At 43.0% G+C, this 18,515-nt stretch overlaps 1 protein-coding gene across 12 annotated transcripts in view; it reads right to left on the minus strand.

The window, feature by feature from the left end:
* Positions 1–14,559: 14,559 nt before the first annotated feature.
* The window catches only part of LOC109896506 (neurexin-2), a 1,132,408-nt gene continuing 1,128,452 nt past the window's right edge, over positions 14,560–18,515 (minus strand). For 10 of the 12 annotated variants that reach the window (XM_031832475.1, XM_031832476.1, XM_031832477.1 and 7 more), the window contains one exon: positions 14,560–17,841. In XM_031832475.1, the coding sequence (XP_031688335.1) occupies positions 16,961–17,841 (881 nt within the window). In that variant the 3' untranslated portion in view covers positions 14,560–16,960. The remainder of the gene's footprint in view (positions 17,842–18,515) is intronic. The other 2 variants (XM_031832472.1, XM_031832474.1) reach the window with 1 other exon arrangement.

Genomic DNA, 18,515 nt, shown 5'->3' on the forward strand with positions numbered 1-18,515 from the left:
TTGTCTTGCTGGAAGATCCACTTGCAGCCAAGTTTCAGCCTCCTGGCAGAGGCAACCAGGTTCTTGGTTAATATGTTCTGGTACTTGGTAGAGTTCATGATGCCATTGACCTTAACAAGGGCCTCCGGACCGGTGCAAGCAAAACAGCCCAATAACATCAAAGATCCACCACCATATTTTACAGGTATGAGGGTTATTATCTGCTTATTTCGAGGCCAAAGAGGACTATTTTCACGTCGTCTGACCATAGCACCCGGTTCCAATTGAATTGCCAATGCCATTTAGCAAACTCCAGGCCTTTACATGTGTTGGTTGCTGTCAATAAAAGCTGTTTATGGCAACCCTTCTAAATAGACTATTGGCATGGAGGTGGCGTCTAATTGTAGATTTGGAGACCCCAAGATGTGACCAAGTCCTATAATTCTCCAACTGTGGCCCTTGGACTTTTCTTAGCCTCCCGAACCATCTTCCTCACTGCGTGGGGACAAGATGCAATTGTCTCCTCTGCAATGTAAGTTGACCACTTCCAGTCGTTTTAAAACTGCTTAATTGCACCCAATGCCTGATTTTTGTGAAAGTCAACAACCATTTGTCTCTTCATTTGTGACTTCCTTGCAGTTCACCTTGGTGATGAATGACACTGATTTTTCATGCGTTTTACCAGATGTTTAAACCGCAGTGAAGCCGGAATCCATGGAAAGACACAATACAGTGAAATGTTAACGCAGGTCACGTTTTGTTTAATTTATAAGGAGTACCAGATTGTATTACTTGTTAAACAAAATGTGTTTCTCTGAGTAAATGTATTAGCATAACTTATTGTGATAATTTATTATAAAGTCTTTTTTGCTCATTTTTATCAAGGGTGCCAATAATTCTGGAGATGACTGTATATGGCTGGCTCAGATATTCAGTGCAGTGTAACTAAATGGCATGTTCTGCAGTGCATATACACTGCCCTAAAGGAAAACTACACACCAAAAATAGTTTTGGGGTATTTGTTTCATTAGTCCATTGTTGACATAGTCCCAAAATGTTTTTACTTAAGTATCTGAGCCAGACATATGCTGCAGCCAACTCCGTATGAGCTCGATTCAGACTTAGGAAATGTACACCTTTCCTGTGCACACCTTTCCTACTCACTTATCAGTAGTTGGTATTCAAACGTACTTTTATGCAGTTGCGTAATGGGCTTTGCAGGCGTGGTTGCTTTACGCGCACTAAATACATTTGAATTTAAACGCTGAAATTAAATTAAACATTCAATACAAAACCATCCCTTTAAATTTGGTGAACCTTTTTACTTTTCTCGACAGACACACTAGAATATATGGAGAGAGCAGTTCAGAATATTAAGTATCAATGAAAGAAAGCCAAATAAATACTCACATAAATACTTTCTCATTGTCAGCACCAATACTCTTAAAAACACTTTGATCTTGTATATTATTTAGGATTAGGAAAATCAGTTTGGAGAGCCTTTACGCATTAAATATATTGGTGAATCAAAAATAGTGGGTTGATTAATCCTGAAAGTTGCCATTTTCAATTGTTCAATCCGTGAAATATTGGAAGCTGAAGTGTACAATAAGGGTTTAACAGTAGTCATATAAATGTACCCTAATAATCCTCACTAATCGTAGAACTTTGATGACAACGGTCCAGTCGTCGTGAACCGTGCTCCAGGTTTAAACTGCGACGTATGGTCTGCATTCCATAACGATTCAAATAGGCTACATGTCACAATGATTGCATAACTTGTAATATGTTAGTCTAGTTGGATCCACTATTGCTAGCAATCGTCAGGAACAAACATACTAACGTGACAGAGGAAAGTGCTCCCCCAACTCACGCTATATGTAAAAGGTGGAAAACTGTTTCAGAATTGAGGCTAGTTGTGAGGTCTAAACATGCAAATTAGCTCTGCAAATCTGACTCCAAAATGCAGTGCCTTTACGTTTCTAGAGACGTTATCATTAAATGACTCTTGCCTTCAGAAAGTATTCATACCCCTTGATTTACTCCACATGTTATTGAGTTACAGCCTCAATTCAAAATGGATTAAATATTTTTTTTTCTGAGTTCAGAAGGATGCCAGTACTTTTGTACTAACTTGGTGTATTGATACACCGTCTGAAATGTAATTAATAACTTCACTATGCTCAAAGGGATATTCAATGTCTGCTTTTTATTTGATTAACACCCATCTACCAATAGGTGCCATTCTTTGCAAGGCATTGGGAAACCTCCCTGGTCTTTCATGTTAACATGTTAGCCATTATTCTTGCACATAGAGTGAGTCCATGTAACTAATTATGATGAGTTGTTAAGCACATTTTTACTCCTGAACTTCTTTAGGCTTGCCATAACAAAGTGGTTGAATACTTATCGACTCAAGACATTTCAGCTTTTCGTTTTTTTTATTCATTTGTAAAAAAAGAAATGGTAAAACATAATTCCACTTTGGCATTATGGAGTATTGTGTGTAGGTCAGGGATACATCTCAATTTAATCCATTTTAAATTCTGGCTATAACACAACCAAATGTTCAATGGGTGTGAATACTTTCTGAAGGCTCTGCATCTAAGTACTACTCTGAGACTTTGCACTTTAAAACTCTTACGCCTCAGAATCTCAATTCACATCCAAAACACACAGAGAAAGCAATTATTCCATCTCAAATGGCACCCTATCCCCTACATAGTGCACTACTTTTAACCAGCGCCTTTACGAGCCTCGGTCAAAAGTAGTGCACTATATAGGGAATAGGGTGCCATTTGGAAGATGCATAAAAGGAGTACCCTCTGGATGTATGACCCTCTTCCAACCCGACCGAGGTCTTTGAGGCTCTCACTGTTGCCATGTGAAGTGAACGTCTATAGGTATCTGTGCATATTTCTATAGTATTTATGTATTTGTTCTGTTTTCTTTTAACTTTGCTTTTAGTACACAATCATTCAATGCTAGAAATAAATGTTTTACATTTCCCCACAAATCCTACTTTCAAGTAACAAAATACATTTTTCTTATACTATATTTGACAAATGATTTTAGCGTGGGTAGGTCTAATGCATCGAAGCAGTAAAAATGTAATTAAATCAGAATCCCCACTCGTCCAAAGCACTCCACTCCTCAAGGGAGGACGCCATCCTCATCATTAATAAAGAATAGACACAGACTTTCTCTTAGCATTCCGATCTGCCTCTGTTCTGGTGATTCTCCTTTGAACTGATTCCTTTTCTTTGAGGGAAATCTGAAGGAGCGGAGAACCTTGAGCCCTATGCGAGATTACATTTGTTTAAATCCAAATCCATAAAGAGTGCATTTCCCTGTTCATCAAAGCGTAATGTTAAGAAGATGATTAAGGTTGGGAGAACTTGGTAAAAAATTATGATTTTTATCTTTGACTGGTGCTTGCAAGCTTTCTGAGGGAAAGAAAGGCTTCTAAACTTTGTTATTCCTTCTGATTTGATAGTTTGCTGGCTTTCATTTTGTATCCAGGGATGATTTTAACACAACCACACCATTGAACTGAACTCCAATGCCATGCAAAAATATAATTGGGTGAATATGTAATACCTATGCCGTTTGTAGTCCCACTGAAAAAGTAAACAAGACCAACTACATTTTTCTGAGGGCCTTTAAGTTGAGGCAAATAGAGCTAAATTGTTGTTTTCTTTCCGTTTTTTTTTATTATCACAATTTGTTAGATTAACTTCCTACAAGATCAGAAAATTATGAACACACAATTATATCATCATCATAAAAGGGGAAGTTCTATATTAGGAAAGTGCGTTTAGTTTAGACAGCATCACCACTTAATCACACTCCATGCCCACAGGCCACAGACGGTAGCTAGCTATACTCTAAAGGCTACTCAAAGGAAGGATGTGGCTAGCCTAGCCCTCGCTCAGATTCCATGTGGTGGTCAAAGATGGTGGATAAATGAAGATAGTTCACACAGGCCTTTTACTGTTGGAAAAAAGTGGATGTGTTTCCCATAGACACCAATGCAATAGCAGTTGGGTCTGGTCTACTTAGTTCATTAACTTTCTTTGACCCCCCCCCCCCAAAAAACAGCAAGTGGGGTGTTTTGCTTCCTCTTCTATCTCTGGTGGTGGGAGGGCTGGTTGTTTGGTGTGCTCAGAGAGGAAGTGAGGTTTTACTCATGAAAACAAGCCTACGAAGTCGGATAGTTGGGAGAGTCAATGATGAGAGCGTGTCAAATTTGGTCAACAAAAAAATGTAATGGCTAATTTGCTACGTGAGGCGTATTTTATTTGAATAGAAGTTTCGGAATGGCTAGGTTGTTATGAATGTACTAACCTAACATAGCAGGTGTAAAAGAAACGCCTGAAACGAGATCCCCTACATGCTGGTCTTGACAAGAAGAAAAAAGCTGTCCGGAGGTTTCTTCTGCACTGTTCAACCAATCCAGTAAATGAGGAGGAGTTCAACTGGAATGTCGCCAGAGATTATTTTTAGGAGATGGGAAACTCCATTGGAATCGTTTGAGTGCCCATTTTGTACGTTGCCCATATGTCTGGGCAATTCTGGGACAAAGAGGGCTCTCCTTCAAGGTGTGAATGGGAGTCAAATGGGTGCTAGCTAAAAAACAACAACATTGGCATGAATAACATCAACAAGAAGTACATTACAAATCTTTTCCGAGATGTGAGATAATGAACTTGTTTTTAGTAATATCGTATAGCTTTGGAATCGTGATATTATGTACATTCGAGGAAAATGGGCAAGTTTCTCGACTCATACCCTGACTTTGAGAAGGGTTTGCCTGACAATTATTTTAGCAATCGCATGATAATGTGAACACGATTGGTCGACAGTCTGCTGGGTGGGGCGTTATACTTTCCTCCGTTTATATTCACAATGGGATTCCTATCTCCTCTTTTCTCTATCTCTGGTGTCGCCTAGTTAACATCCAAAAGCAGGCTCTCTTTCCATTTCCCCGGAAAACTGGAATATCTGGTTGCTGGGGCCTTGACAGAGGCTATGAATGCATTGATATAAGTGGACGACTTTATATCGGAGATGTGCCTGTTGTCATAGGGATAGATAGAGGTGTCATCGTGGCTATAACCTGTTTTAGCATGGACATGGCCGTTGAGGGCTTCCAACATTTTAAAGTAGTCAACTGGGCTGGGATTCCTATGAGTTAGGAGCAATCAGCCAGTGAAGAACAAAATTCACTACTTTAAAATGGAGATAGCCTCAATGGCGCTGCCCATGTTGTCACAGACGCTATAATGGCACAGATACAAAGATGAGTCTTCTATCTATCTCTATGGCCTGTTGTTCACATACGTTTATCTGCCCTCTCACTGGCTAGAATGATCCGACCTGATCTCGTCACCACCCGCCTGCCTTCCATCTTTGAGGTCACTTGACTATCTTGTTAATATAATTGACAATCTTTGGTGTGTTGCTGCACATGGAGACCGGACGTCCCTTTCATTGAACTACTGGGTGAAAACTTTATCAAGGATAGCCTGGACAACAGAAGATTGGTGGCACCGTATTAATTGGGGAGAACGGGCTCGTGGTAATGACTGGAGCGGAATCAGTGGAATGGTATCAAACACATGGTTTCCAGGTGTTTGATGCCATTCCATTTGCTCTGTTCCGGACATTATTATGAGTCGTTCTCCCCTCAGCAGCCTCCACTGGCCTGGAGTATATACATAATATTGCTGTGTTCAAGCAAAACAATAGTGAAATCAAGTGATATTCAGTGTGCATTCCAGGCTATCCTTTGACATAGAAAAACTGAATACCACGTACGTCAAATAAAGTGACTTCCGGTCCCCATGTGCAGAAACACAAAAAGAGGGGATACTATGAGGGTCAAAATGGCCTGTTTTCTGAAGATGGACAGCAGAGGGCAGTGTTTCAACGTGCATCATGCAACTCCAATTGGCCTGTTTTCTGAAGATGGACAGCAGAGGGCAGTGTTTCAACGTGCATCATGCAACTCCAATTGCATGATGCATATTCAAAGATGCTCTGAATTAATTGCTCATTTACATTTTTATTTTATCTAGATCACTTGCACATTTCGATGGATCTATCAAGGCGAAATGATAAAACATACACAATGTTTAGGCAGTCGTCATCATGACTCGTTGCTGAGCTTGTATCTTTCTGCTGATCAACCCTTTCCCTCAAATTGGTCAAAAGATATCTTTCACTATGGAATAGTCAACTGATGTTTAAAGAAGACTGAACAATGCTTCTATCATAGTGAGTTATGGTAAGACAAGACTGCATATTGTTAGATTGAGAACAGCAACATTACAGAAGAAAAATGCTTTGTAAATCCTGTCTTGTAGAATTCTACTGTACTTGTGAAATTACTCTTTTGCCACATATATTATCTGAAAAAGTAAATGATCCTGTTTAAATGTTGGCAGAATGTATTTTTGGATCAAATACTCAATTATAGTTAAGTTATTCTCTAAACACAAGACCGTGTTTTTGCACTAGTTATAGCTCCACTGAGAAGTATGCCAAGCCTCCTCTTGCAATTTGTCACGATATCTTAACTTTCTCCTTAGTACAAGATTCTAAATGACTCAGTACTGTAGTTGTTCTATGTTACTGGCATCCCTAAAATGTGTAACATCTTTTTAGTTGATAGCCAAACTAATTCTACAAATACCATGGCCGTGTTTTGGGGCTGTGAAGTACATGCCAGCACACAAACAACTACAAAAGCTGCTATTTTGAGGCGGCTGATAAGAGAAGCTGAATAAATAGTTGTGTTTACACAAAATACTTCAGAGCAGGAGTGTGTGAGGGTAAATATTTCAATTGGCCTCTGCATAATGTGTGCAGAACAATTACATGCTTCATTATTGTGACAAAATGGCCGACACAACGGCAGTTATTTGTTCTTCACTTGCTTGAGAAGCGCCGGGCACTTTGTATTAATTTTGTTCGGCTGTGTGTCACAGCGCACAAGATAATAAATGTTGCTTGTTTTGAAGCTACACTGTATTATGCAATGTGCATATTAAGAGGTGGGGTGGTTTTTCCTAATACGCCACGCTGTGGATCAGCACACCATGTAAACACACGAGTGTTCTGTTGGAAAAAGATGGTTACAACTGCAAATGATTGAATGATGTCACACTGCTCATGCTCTGAAATGAATAAAGCTGCAATATGGATTGAACTTGTCAGTGTACTGTCTTGATCTGTAGTACAGGGTAAGCCTTGGACAGAGCATTGAGATGCACCCCCAACAATAGAGTATTGAAATTTTAATCCAGGAAGTCCATAGCCCTGCTGTGTGAACGATGATGACATATTGGCCCCATCTCTTATCCAAATGAAATATAGGAAGTCCATCCTTCCACCGACCACCTTTAACAGATAACCAGTTGGATATGTACCTGGGGACTGTCTTCATAATAGCTGACCCTCCCTCCTTGTTTTCTATATATCACTCTGTTTCTTTCTCTTCTTTCCTCATCAACCATCTGTTTTCCTTTCTAACCCCTTTTGCTCTTCCACAGTTGGTCTATTAATTATCCTTACCTGTTGAAAGTCATCCCAATACTGTGTTCGGTCAACCCTGCCAGTCTAATCCCTGTCCTCTCAATCTCTGTCCTCTCTATCCCAGTCCTCCAAATCCCTGTCCTCTCTATCCCAGTCCTCCAAATCCCTGCCCTCTCTATCTCTGTCCTCTCTATCCCAGTCCTCCCATTCCCTGCCCTCTCTATCCCTGTCCTCTCTACCCCTGTCCTCTCAATCTCTGTCCTCTCTATCCCAGTCCTCCAAATCCCTGCCCTCTCTATCCCTGTCCTCTCTATCCCTGTCCTCTCTATCCCTGCCCTCTCTAACCCTGTCCTCTTTATCACAGTCCTCCCAATCCCTGTCCTCTCTATCCCAGTCCTCCCAATCCCTGTCCTCTCTATCCCAGTCCTCCCAATCCCTGTCCTCTCTATCCCAGTTCTCCCTATCACAGTCCCTTCCTATCCCAGTCTTCCCCTGTCCCAGTCCCTCTATATCCCAGTCCTCCCAACCCCTGTCCTTCCTATCCCAGTCCACCCAATCCCTGTCCTCTCAATCCCAGTTCTCCCTATCCCAGTCCCTCCCTATCCCAGTCCCTTCCTATCCCAGTCCCTCTCTATACCAGTCCCTCTCTATCCCAGTCCCTCCCTATCCCAGTCCCTCTCTATCCCAGTTCTCCCTCTCTCAGTCCCCCTCTCTCAGTCCCTCTCTATCCCAGTCCCTCTCTATCCCAGTTATCCCTATCCCAGTCCCTCCCTATCCCAGTCCCTCCCCAACCCAGTCCCTCCCTATCCCAGTCCCTCTCTATCCCAGTCCCTCTCTATCCCAGTTCTCCCTATCCCAGTCCCTCCCTATCCCAGTCCCTCCCTATCCCAGTCCCTCTCTATCCCAGTCCCTCTCTATCCCAGTCCCTCTCTATCCCGGTCCCTCCCTATCCCAGTCCCTCCCTATCCCAGTCCCTCCCTATCCCAGTCCCTCCCTATCCCAGTCCCTCCCTATCCCAGTCCCTCTCTATCCCAGTCCCTCTCTATCCCAGTCCCTCTCTATCCCAGTCCCTCTCTATCCCAGTCCCTCTCTATCCCAGTCCCTCCCTATCCCAGTCCTTCCCTAAGACTTCTCATACACTGTGTGTGGTATTTGCCATCACTAACGCAGAAAGGCTGCTGCCTACATACAGACTTAAAATCATTGGCCACTTTAATAAATGGATCACTAGTCACTTCAATAATGCCACTTTAATGTTTACATATCTTGCATTACTCATCTCGTATGTATATACGGTATTCTATACCATCTATTGCATCTTGTCTATGCTGCTCTGATATTGCTCATCCATATATTTATATATTCTTATTCCATTCCTTTACATAGATTTGTGTGTATTAGGTAGTTGTTGTGGAATTGTTATTTTACATGTTAGATAATGCTGAACTGTCAACTAGAAGCACAAGAATTTCGCTACACTCGCAATAACATCTGCTAACCATGTGTATGTGACCAATACATTTAGATTTGATTTGGTTCGGTATTGTTTTCACCTGACAGTGTATTAATAGTACAGTCAGCTCCAATATCCTCCTTAGTTTGATAGAGTTGAATGGAATGATGAGTAGATTTAAGTAGAATAGAATGTGACTACATTTAAGGAATATATCTAGGTGAGCTGGATACTTACTTTAAAGCCACAGTGGCCTGATTACAATGGTATATGAGCACCTATTCATTCTTTTGTGTCCTTAATTTGTTCTGTGTGAATGAGCGTAGGATTAATCTCAAACGTGATTCATTAATCAATGACAATGATGTAGTTTGTTATTGGTACTGTGGTGATTAGAATTCAACATGGAGTGGTTGTATGGGCTGAGTGAAGAAGCCTCTGAGTCTTTATAGACAAGGGCTCTATTCTATCTGTGGCGTCTGCTGCTGGTCTCAACATGGCCTTTACACCCTAAACAAGCACGCGCAATGGCCGGACCCGGTTACCATGGCAACCGTGGCAACAAAAAAAAGGGTAGGGGAAGGATGGTGCAGCTCGGAAAACGCGCGCACAGACACACACACACACACACACACGGACACACCTAGGCTTGCTCCTCCAATCTCAGCTATGTCTCCCCTTTGCAGTACAGATCACTTCATCCCATTCCCATGTCCTCCATCTCTCCATCTGCCTCTGAGCTGCTGTAATCCTCTGACAGTCAGATTGATAGATAAGCGCAGTGAGAATGGCTCTATTCCAGTGACTCGTGTTTGGAGGCAGGTAGCTATATGTTCATCCATCATTCCACGTCCCTGTGCTTCAGTATGTCTGCAGGGCTGCAGAGTTCTGCACTACACTGACAGCCTCGCTCTCTCTTACTCTCTCGCTCTTTCTTTCTTACTCTCTCGCTCTCCCTTTCTCTTACTTTGTCTCTTTCTCCTACTCTCTCTCCTTCTTTTGCTGTCTGACTATCTTTCTCTCTTCCATTATCTCTCTCTCCCTGGCTCCCATCCACACAGATAGCGCACGATACATATTTGACTTGTAAATTGGGCATCTATGTGTCATCCTCACCCGTGGCTATCAATGTGTCTGTCAGGCATGACACATCTTGTGCATTTCTACACACTCAGATGTGTGGAGAGAGAGACATTGAGAGAGAGGTTGAGAGAGAGATGTGGAGAGGGAGAGAGAGACAGACAATGAGAAAGTGTGAGAGGAGGAGGAGGATCGTCAGAGGCTGCTGCTGCTGTTGTGTTATCAGAGAAAGCTTCCCGCGGTTTCCACAGGTCCTAGATCAGCTGGTGTGTCATCAGAGAAGGCCCCCGGCGGTTTAGAGAAAGGTTCTGGATCAGTAACACATGATGCACCCCGTGGAGGAGACTTGAGTGTGGGGGAGTAGTAGGAGAGAGAGACTAGGCCCGCTCTCTCACCATAGTGGATAGAGGGAGGGGTTTGATACTGTTTGGGATGGTGTTAACACGCAGTAGTTCAGAACACTGAAGCTGGGTTGGTAGTGGCACTGAGAACTATGATGGACAAACATTTATACACACATGTACACACACACACACACACGCACGTACACACACACACACATGCACGTACACAAACACACATGCACAAACACACACACTTTTCTTGATATTTGTCCATGAGGCAATATGAAACACAATGTCACTGCATCTTTGATTGTATGTTAACAACATAATACCAGTAGTTCTATTGTGACCTGGCATATTAAAAGCCCTGAGGAGTCCCTGCCCCAAACCCCTTTTAGAGGTAATAGGCTGGGAAGGATTACCTGCCCTGCTCTCAGCAGGGGCACCAGTTTTAGCCCTGAGGGATGCTCCTCTGTCATTTAAAATGATGTGCCTGGAGGGAACACATCACACACACACACACATCTCACACACACACATCTCACACAGACACACACACACACATCAGACACACACACACACATCAGACACTGTACATCACACAAGACATTTGAGCTCAGAAAGCGAAGTGAATAAACAAACTGTGATTGAAGACCCATCGCAAACGCAAACGCAAGTAACACTAATTTGTGCATGCTGAAGTGGCTGATTCAGATTATGTCAGAGCTGATGGCTCGTTGGGGGAAGTGATGATGTATTCCTTAAAGCAACGTTCGAGGCTTGTTTACCACAACGCTTTTCTCAACAATGCGTAGTTATGAGACGCCATAGACGTTTTGATGAATGCAGAGGGAAGCAAGCTGAGGAAGAACAGAGTTGAGTATTTTCAGAGAAGAGGTTGGCGTTGGTGCTAAGCTCTCGCTCTCATGTCTTCAGACTAGTTAGGAGTCGTAGCGTTTGAAGAGACCTGTCATGTTGGTAAGGTGTGGCCGCGGGGGAGCGTTTGTTTTTTAATGGAACAAAGGGGAGAGAAAGAACAAGGGATGATGAAATAGAGGGGAAACACCAACATTAATTGGAGGGAATTCTTTAGGATGTGAAGTCGATGATCAAGCCAATCCTTTACCTAGCTTGCTCCAGAGAACTCTGTGACTGAGTTGGGTTTGGGTTCTCTGTTCATGTTTTTATATAACATTAGTATCATGCTTGGAGAAAGATAATATTTATTTGGTACCCAAGTCTTTTTTGTGGTGAGAGGCGTGTGTGTGTGAGGCGTGTGTGAAGTGTGTGCATGCGCATTCTGTTATTTGTGTGTTTCTCCCTGCTGGACTAGTGTAGGGAGAAATAAAAATACACATTTCAATTATCAGACGTTCCTATTAGTGTCTCCACTGGCTTTCATCAACCCAAATAACCTGTATCCTTGTCTTCCAGCCGCAGGTCTTGGTCAGATGAAATACCTCCAGGATTGTGAGAGCCAAAGGGATGTAAAAGATACCATCACTACCAGTGTAACAGTCACCTCTGTGGGGTTGGAAGCCAGATGTTCTCCATAGTGTTTGGAGTTGGATGCCAGATGTTCTCCATAGTGTGTGGAGTTGGAAGCCAGATGTTCTCCGTAGTGTGTGGGGTTGGAAGCCAGATGTTCTCCGTAGTGTGTGGGGTTGGAAGCCAGATGCTCTCCATAGTGTTTGGAGTTGGAAGCCAGATGTTCTCCATAGTGTGTGGGGTTGGAAGCCAGATGCTCTCCATAGTGTTTGGAGTTGGAAGCCAGATGTTCTCCGTAGTGTGTGGAGCTGGAAGCCAGATGTTCTCCATAGTGTGTGGAGTTGGAAGCCAGATGTTCTCCATAGTGTGTGGGGTTGGAAGCCAGATGCTCTCCGTAGTGTTTGGAGTTGGAAGCCAGATGTTCTCCATAGTGTGTGGAGTTGGAAGCCAGATGTTCTCTGTAGTGTGTGGGGTTGGAAGCCAGATGTTCTCCATAGTGTATGGGGTTGGAAGCCAGATGCTCTCCATAGTGTGTGGAGTTGGAAGCCAGATGTTCTCCATAGTGTGTGGAGTTGGAAGCCAGATGTTCTCCATAGTGTATGGAGTTGGAAGCCAGATGTTCTCCATAGTGTGTGGAGTTGGAAGCCAGATGTTCTCCATAGTGTGTGGAGATGGAAGCCAGATGTTCTCCATAGTGTGTGGAGCTGGAAGCCAGATGTTCTCCATAGTGTATGGAGTTGGAAGCCAGATGTTCTCCATAGTGTGTGGAGTTGGAAGTCAGATGTTCTCCATTATGTGCGTGCTCATTATACGGGAGTATACACTGGGTGGTTGAAGCCCTGAATGCTGATTGGCTGAAAGCGTATACCATGGGTATGACAAAACATGTATTTTTACTGCTCTACGTTGGTAACCACTTTATAATAGCAATAAGGCACATTGGGGGTTTGTGGTATATGGCCAATATACCACGGCTAAGGGCTGTAACCAAGATGCGTCGTGCCAAAGAACAGACCTTAGCCGTGGTATATTAGTCATATACTAGCCCCCCCCCCATGTTTTATTGTTTAAGTATACACTCAGTTTATTAGGTACATCCATCTAGTACCGGGTCGGACCCCCTGTCCCTTCAGAACAGCCTGATATCTTTGAGGCATGGATTCTACAAGTCAAAAACATTCCACAGTGATGTTTGTCCATGCTGATGTGATGGCATCGCACAATTGCTGGAGATTGGATGGCGGTACACCACCAGTTTTGCAATCCTCCTTCAACCTGGAGCAGCAGGTAACATAGTGGTTAGAGCGTTGGGCCAGTAACCAAAAGGTTGCTGGATCGAATCCCTGTGCTGACAAGGTAAACATCTGTTGTTCTGCCCCTGAACAAGGTAGTTAACCCACTGTTCCCTGGTAACTGACTTGCCTAGTTAAATTTTTTTTAATCCCACTCTCATCAACAAGCTATTTTCGTCCACATGACGACACTGTTCTGCATCAAAAGCCCCGATGCGGGATCCGGCATGCCTGGCACAGACGATCATACCAAGCCCAAAACTCGCTTAGTAACAGAATGCCTGTCCGCCTGCTTTATATAGCAATCCAAGGCCACGTGACTCACTGTCTGTAGGAACGATCCATTTTCCTGAATGGGGTACCTAATAAATTGTCCGGTGAGTGTACAGTATTGGTAAATACTGGTAAATACAGTATGACCTATGTGTGTAGGTAAGGAAACAACTCTTATCTGCTCTTCCACTCGTCATCTAGTCAACCCTGGAAGGCAGACAGGATTGTTATGTTGTGATGTCTGTTGTGATGTCTGTGCATGTGTATTAACGACTCCTGACCGGTGCACTGGACTAACATTATACTGGAATAATACCTTAAATATCCAGCCTCATTAGTCCCTATAAAGCGCCAGCTTCAACTTCCCCTTCTGTAAGTGGAAGTAGGATATACTTAGTGTTAAGCACGTGTTAAAGTAGAAGATACTTAGTGTTAAGTACGTGTTCAAGTAGGATATACTTAGTGTTAAGTACGTGTTAAATTAGGAGTTCCTTGTGTTAAGCACGTGTTAAAGTAGGAGATACTTAGTGTTTTGCATGTGTTAAAGTAGGATATACTTAGTGTTAAGTACGTGTTCAAGTAGTATATACTTAGTGTTAAGTATGTGTTAAAGTAGGAGTTCCTTGTGTTAAGTACGTGTTAAAGTAGTAGATACCTTGTGTTAAGTAGGTGTTAAAGTGGGAGATACTTCGTGTTAAGTACGTGTTAAAGTAGGATATACTTAGTGTTAAGTACGTGTTCAAGTAGGATATACTTAGTGTTAAGTACGTGTTAAAGTAGGAGTTCATTGTGTTAAGTACGTGTTAAAGTAGTAGATACCTTGTGTTAAGTATGTGTTAAAGTGGGAGATACTTAGTGTTAAGTATGTGTTGAAGTAGAAGATACCTTGTGTTAAGTACGTGTTAAAGTGGGAGATACTTAGTGTTAAGTACGTGTTAAAGTAGTAGCTACTTAGTGTTAAGTAGGTGTTAAATTAGGAGGTACTTAGTGTTATGTACGTGTTAAAGTAGGAGTGTTGAAATAAGTGTTGTGTTAACACTCCTCGATGTGAAAAACAACATCTGGAATATATGTGACTGATCGAGACCAACAGACCACGCAACAAGAGATATAAGAAGTATATAACCAAGTGTATTCCCCTCTGTTAATGTACACATATTTAGAGTCATCTCACTGGAACACTTTACAATAACATTTAGAAAGAACAGGTAGATACTGGGAGGAGGAGGACGGAGAGGAACATAAACCGGACAAACTGGATGAGGAAGAAGGATGGGATGGAGCCAGTCTCCAGACTTGGCAGCCGTTTTGACTCTAGCAGTTACAGAGATAGATATAAAACAATAGAAAATAGATAAGACCCTGTTCGGTCTTCAGTTAATGAATGGTTACATACAATCTGCCATTGTGAGTAAAGGGGGATGAAGGATGGGGGGATTGATTTAGGAAAAGAACAGAGTGAGGTGGCAGCAGGAGGGATGGAGAGGAATGTATCTTTTCTCCGTACTGACAAGGAGAAAACATGGTTTTATGTTTGTAACCCAAATCACATTTGCTCAATTACCAATTATATATCAATTTCCAATTTCCCAGAATCAATTATCTTTGTCATACTTTTTTCTCTAAACAGGAAGGGAAAACACATATTTTCTTAGTAATGGGATGAGAGATTCAAATATTTAGACATTGCACAAACTTTTTTTGGAGGTTTTTCTTTTCTTTTCATGGTACAGTTTTCTTTTTCAATAGTTGAGAACATTGGAATACTAAGAGTTGTTGTCCATCTGCAAGGGAACTGCTGTTTGCCTTGTTCTGTAATCATTTTTTTCATTGAATGTTTTTCACTAGACTTGCCCTCATTGGCTGTTATCAGTCTTGACCAATGAGAGGCAAGAACGCAGATCCAAGGTAACGTACGCTGTCCCCCCAACACTAGGGGGCGAAAGTGGGACTCCAGCAAATTAATTCACAATTTCCATCAAATGTCTCGCATTTTTTGAGGGAAAGAAACCTGCGTTTCCCACTGTCGTTGAAAGTTGGTCATAGTATGTATGATTGGTGGGTGTGTGGGGGGAGGGCGGGGGGGAAATCGGTCTCACGTCAAAGTATCAATAGTCCATCAAATTTGTTATTTATCACCCAGTCCACTGATACACACGCATTCGGGTGAATTTCTCCTCTTATGCTCTCAGTTAGGTCCATAGTTTTTTTTCTCTCTGAAACTTCTATACATATATATATTTATTTAGAACAAAGTCAGTTTGTCTGCTGGAGGTTGGTTTCTGGTCTGTGTTTGATAGTAACGACGTGAGCTGGTTCCTCCGCATTAGTGGGCTCAGTAGGGGGAAATGCTGTGTGGAGCCCAGAAGAAAACACATGACGGATAGCCCATCTGTTGGAAAACTGAAAGACGACCCAGGGTTTTGGCCTCAGAAGTTGGTTTTGCAGCTAAAACGTAATAAGTAGCATCCGTTGGTTGGTTGGAACTTTTGTTGTTCTCACACGCTAGTTAAACGTTATCAATCAGCATCATCATTTTTTTTTCTCCACAGAAATAGTCATCTCTTTTTTGTAAATTAATACTACATGCTTGAAACACAGCAGAATAATGTCGCATCAGCTCCTCGGGAACCACAGACATGGAGAGAAAGAGAGCGCACGAGTGAAAGAGAAGGGGAGGGGGAGAGAACGAGAGAGACTTTACGAGAGGAGCGAGGAGGGAAGAAGGCATCTAGTTTCTGTATATTGGCAGTCATTTTGTGTTATCATACTTGGCTAGCAGTGGGGTTTCAACTTCCAATACAAACCCATCTATTTAGATATTTACGATTGAATCCGTTAGCTTGTTGACTGTTTAGACCCGCTACATAGCATCTGATAGCAAACAATAGGCCTCTGCTCTAACACTGATGGTGGGTCTTCCTTCTCTGTGTCTCTCTGTAGCCCCATGCTTAACTCTGATTGTAGGCTATATACAATACAATACCCTTTCAAACACTGCTGGATTAGCTGGCTCCATTGTAGAATGAGCTCTGGGTCTGGCGATTGGCACAAAATGATGTTGCATTGAGCAAGGTTTGGCAGCCATTTGTTGTAGCCAAGACTTTGTCTCTCTGTGTTTAAAAAAAAAAAGGTTATACGGCCATGTGAGAAAAGAATATTACTGTAATGGAGAAAAATACCACAATTTTTTTGTAATAACTGTGGTTAAAAATGAGTATGTGTAGATCTAATGAAATATGTTTCTTTGCCAATCTCATCTTCTATCTCTCTGCTTTAGACTCTAAATGGGTTGAGAAGGAAAGCTAGGAGGTCATTTTGTCAGTAAGGTTACCTCTATACTAAACAAAATAAAACTCTGCCAACAAAGATTTGACTCATTACTCTACAGTTGTCAGTTCATCTAGTGCCTCTCTCCTACCTATACCTTCAACTCTTCCCTCTCTCCTCCTCTCCATCCCTCCCTCTCTCTGTGCGTCTCCTTTCGTCCTCTGTCTCTGGCTAGGCCGGTCTCAGACATAGTACTCCTTGTCTTTGTTCTTCTTGTTCTTGATGGTTGTCTTGGCTGTGCCTGGCTGCTTCTCCTTCACCAGGGTGCCGTTGCTCTGCGTGGCCGAGTTACTGATGTAGTTACGGCTCTGGTCCACCTGGTAGGAGCCCTCGTCCCGGTTACGGTACTTGTACATGGCGTAGAGCAGGATGAGGATGCAGAGGGCGGCGGCCGCCACGATGCCCACCACCATGCCCGTGGTGCTGGTGGACTCCCTGATCACCTCTACCGCGCCGGGAGGCCCTCCTCTCTCTGGGGATGTGGGGTCTGGGGTGGGCACATGGGGGAAATTGGGAGGGTAGGTTACGCCTGGGGCATGGCGGTGGCGGTCAGGGTCGGAGGAGGGGTGGGTGGGCGGCAGCAGCACCTGATCCCGGGTGTTCATCTTGCCGGCAGGAATGTTGCTGCTGCTGCCGCCTGGCTTGTTGAGCCTGGGGCCTAGCTGGTCAGGGTTGGCCGTGGGGGTGGACGACAAGGGGGGGCGGTGGGAGTTGGGGGGCCGGTTGGAGAAGTGGCGGTCACGGGGGTTCTGGACGCTGCCCTCGTTGGGGGGAGGGGGGAGGACCGTCCTATCGGTGACGAGGGGGGAGTTTTTGTAATAGTCCTCATCGTCCGACTCGGTCATCTCGCCCGAGCCGTAGGCGGACACCTCGATGGGTCCCGCCTCTTCGCAGTCCTCCTGATCCAGTGGGCAGGGGGGGCGGCCGTTGGGCAAGGGGAGGGATTCTTTGGTGGTTTCGAGGAAGGGGCGGTAGGTGGGGGGCGGGGGGATTACGGGGTAGCGGGTGGCGTAGGGGGGGTCTAGGGAGTCCACAGTTATAATGGGCAACACTAATTCACCTCCTAGGACAAGAAAGAGACAACGGAGGGAAGATGGCGTTAGTGAGAAACTGAGGGCACCTCCTCAGGACCAAAATAGAAAAGCAACAACAGTTCAAATGAACACACCAACACCATTATTAGAACAGCACTAAAACCTAACATGAGGTTAGTTCTAAAGCTAGTTTAGTTAGTCTCTAGTCTTCTATTTAAAGAGTTAAGTTGACTAAACAGATGTACAATACATTGTATAAGATAATAATAAATATTCTGCTATTCCTGATATCTCCCTGACGCTAGACTGGACATGACTACACATATATGTTAATGTACATGTTTAAAAGACTAAACAACATATCAACATCTACTAGATACAAGTTATCCTTCTCTATCTGCCTGTCTATGCTGTTCTATTTCTACGCTAGCTTTCAGTTTTTCTTTGGGTTAAATAAGATAGCAAACCACGGAGTTCAGGTCACTTACATCAACAAATTGGCCGCATGATTTTTGCATGAAAAAAAAATTACAAAAAGAAAGCTGTGTAAGATTGTTCTCGGATAGTGATAAACAACTTTCCCCCCATTTCTTTTTTATTTTATTTTATTTTTTGTGTGAAAAATAAAATAATTATCTGAATAATTCATTGTGTTTTTCAGTTTTCATGAAGAATGGTTCAAATCCCATTCCGCCTGGGGGCA

The sequence above is a fragment of the Oncorhynchus kisutch genome, linkage group LG9 (assembly GCF_002021735.2).
Source record: "Oncorhynchus kisutch isolate 150728-3 linkage group LG9, Okis_V2, whole genome shotgun sequence".
In the NCBI taxonomy this organism is placed as follows: domain Eukaryota; kingdom Metazoa; phylum Chordata; class Actinopteri; order Salmoniformes; family Salmonidae; genus Oncorhynchus; species Oncorhynchus kisutch.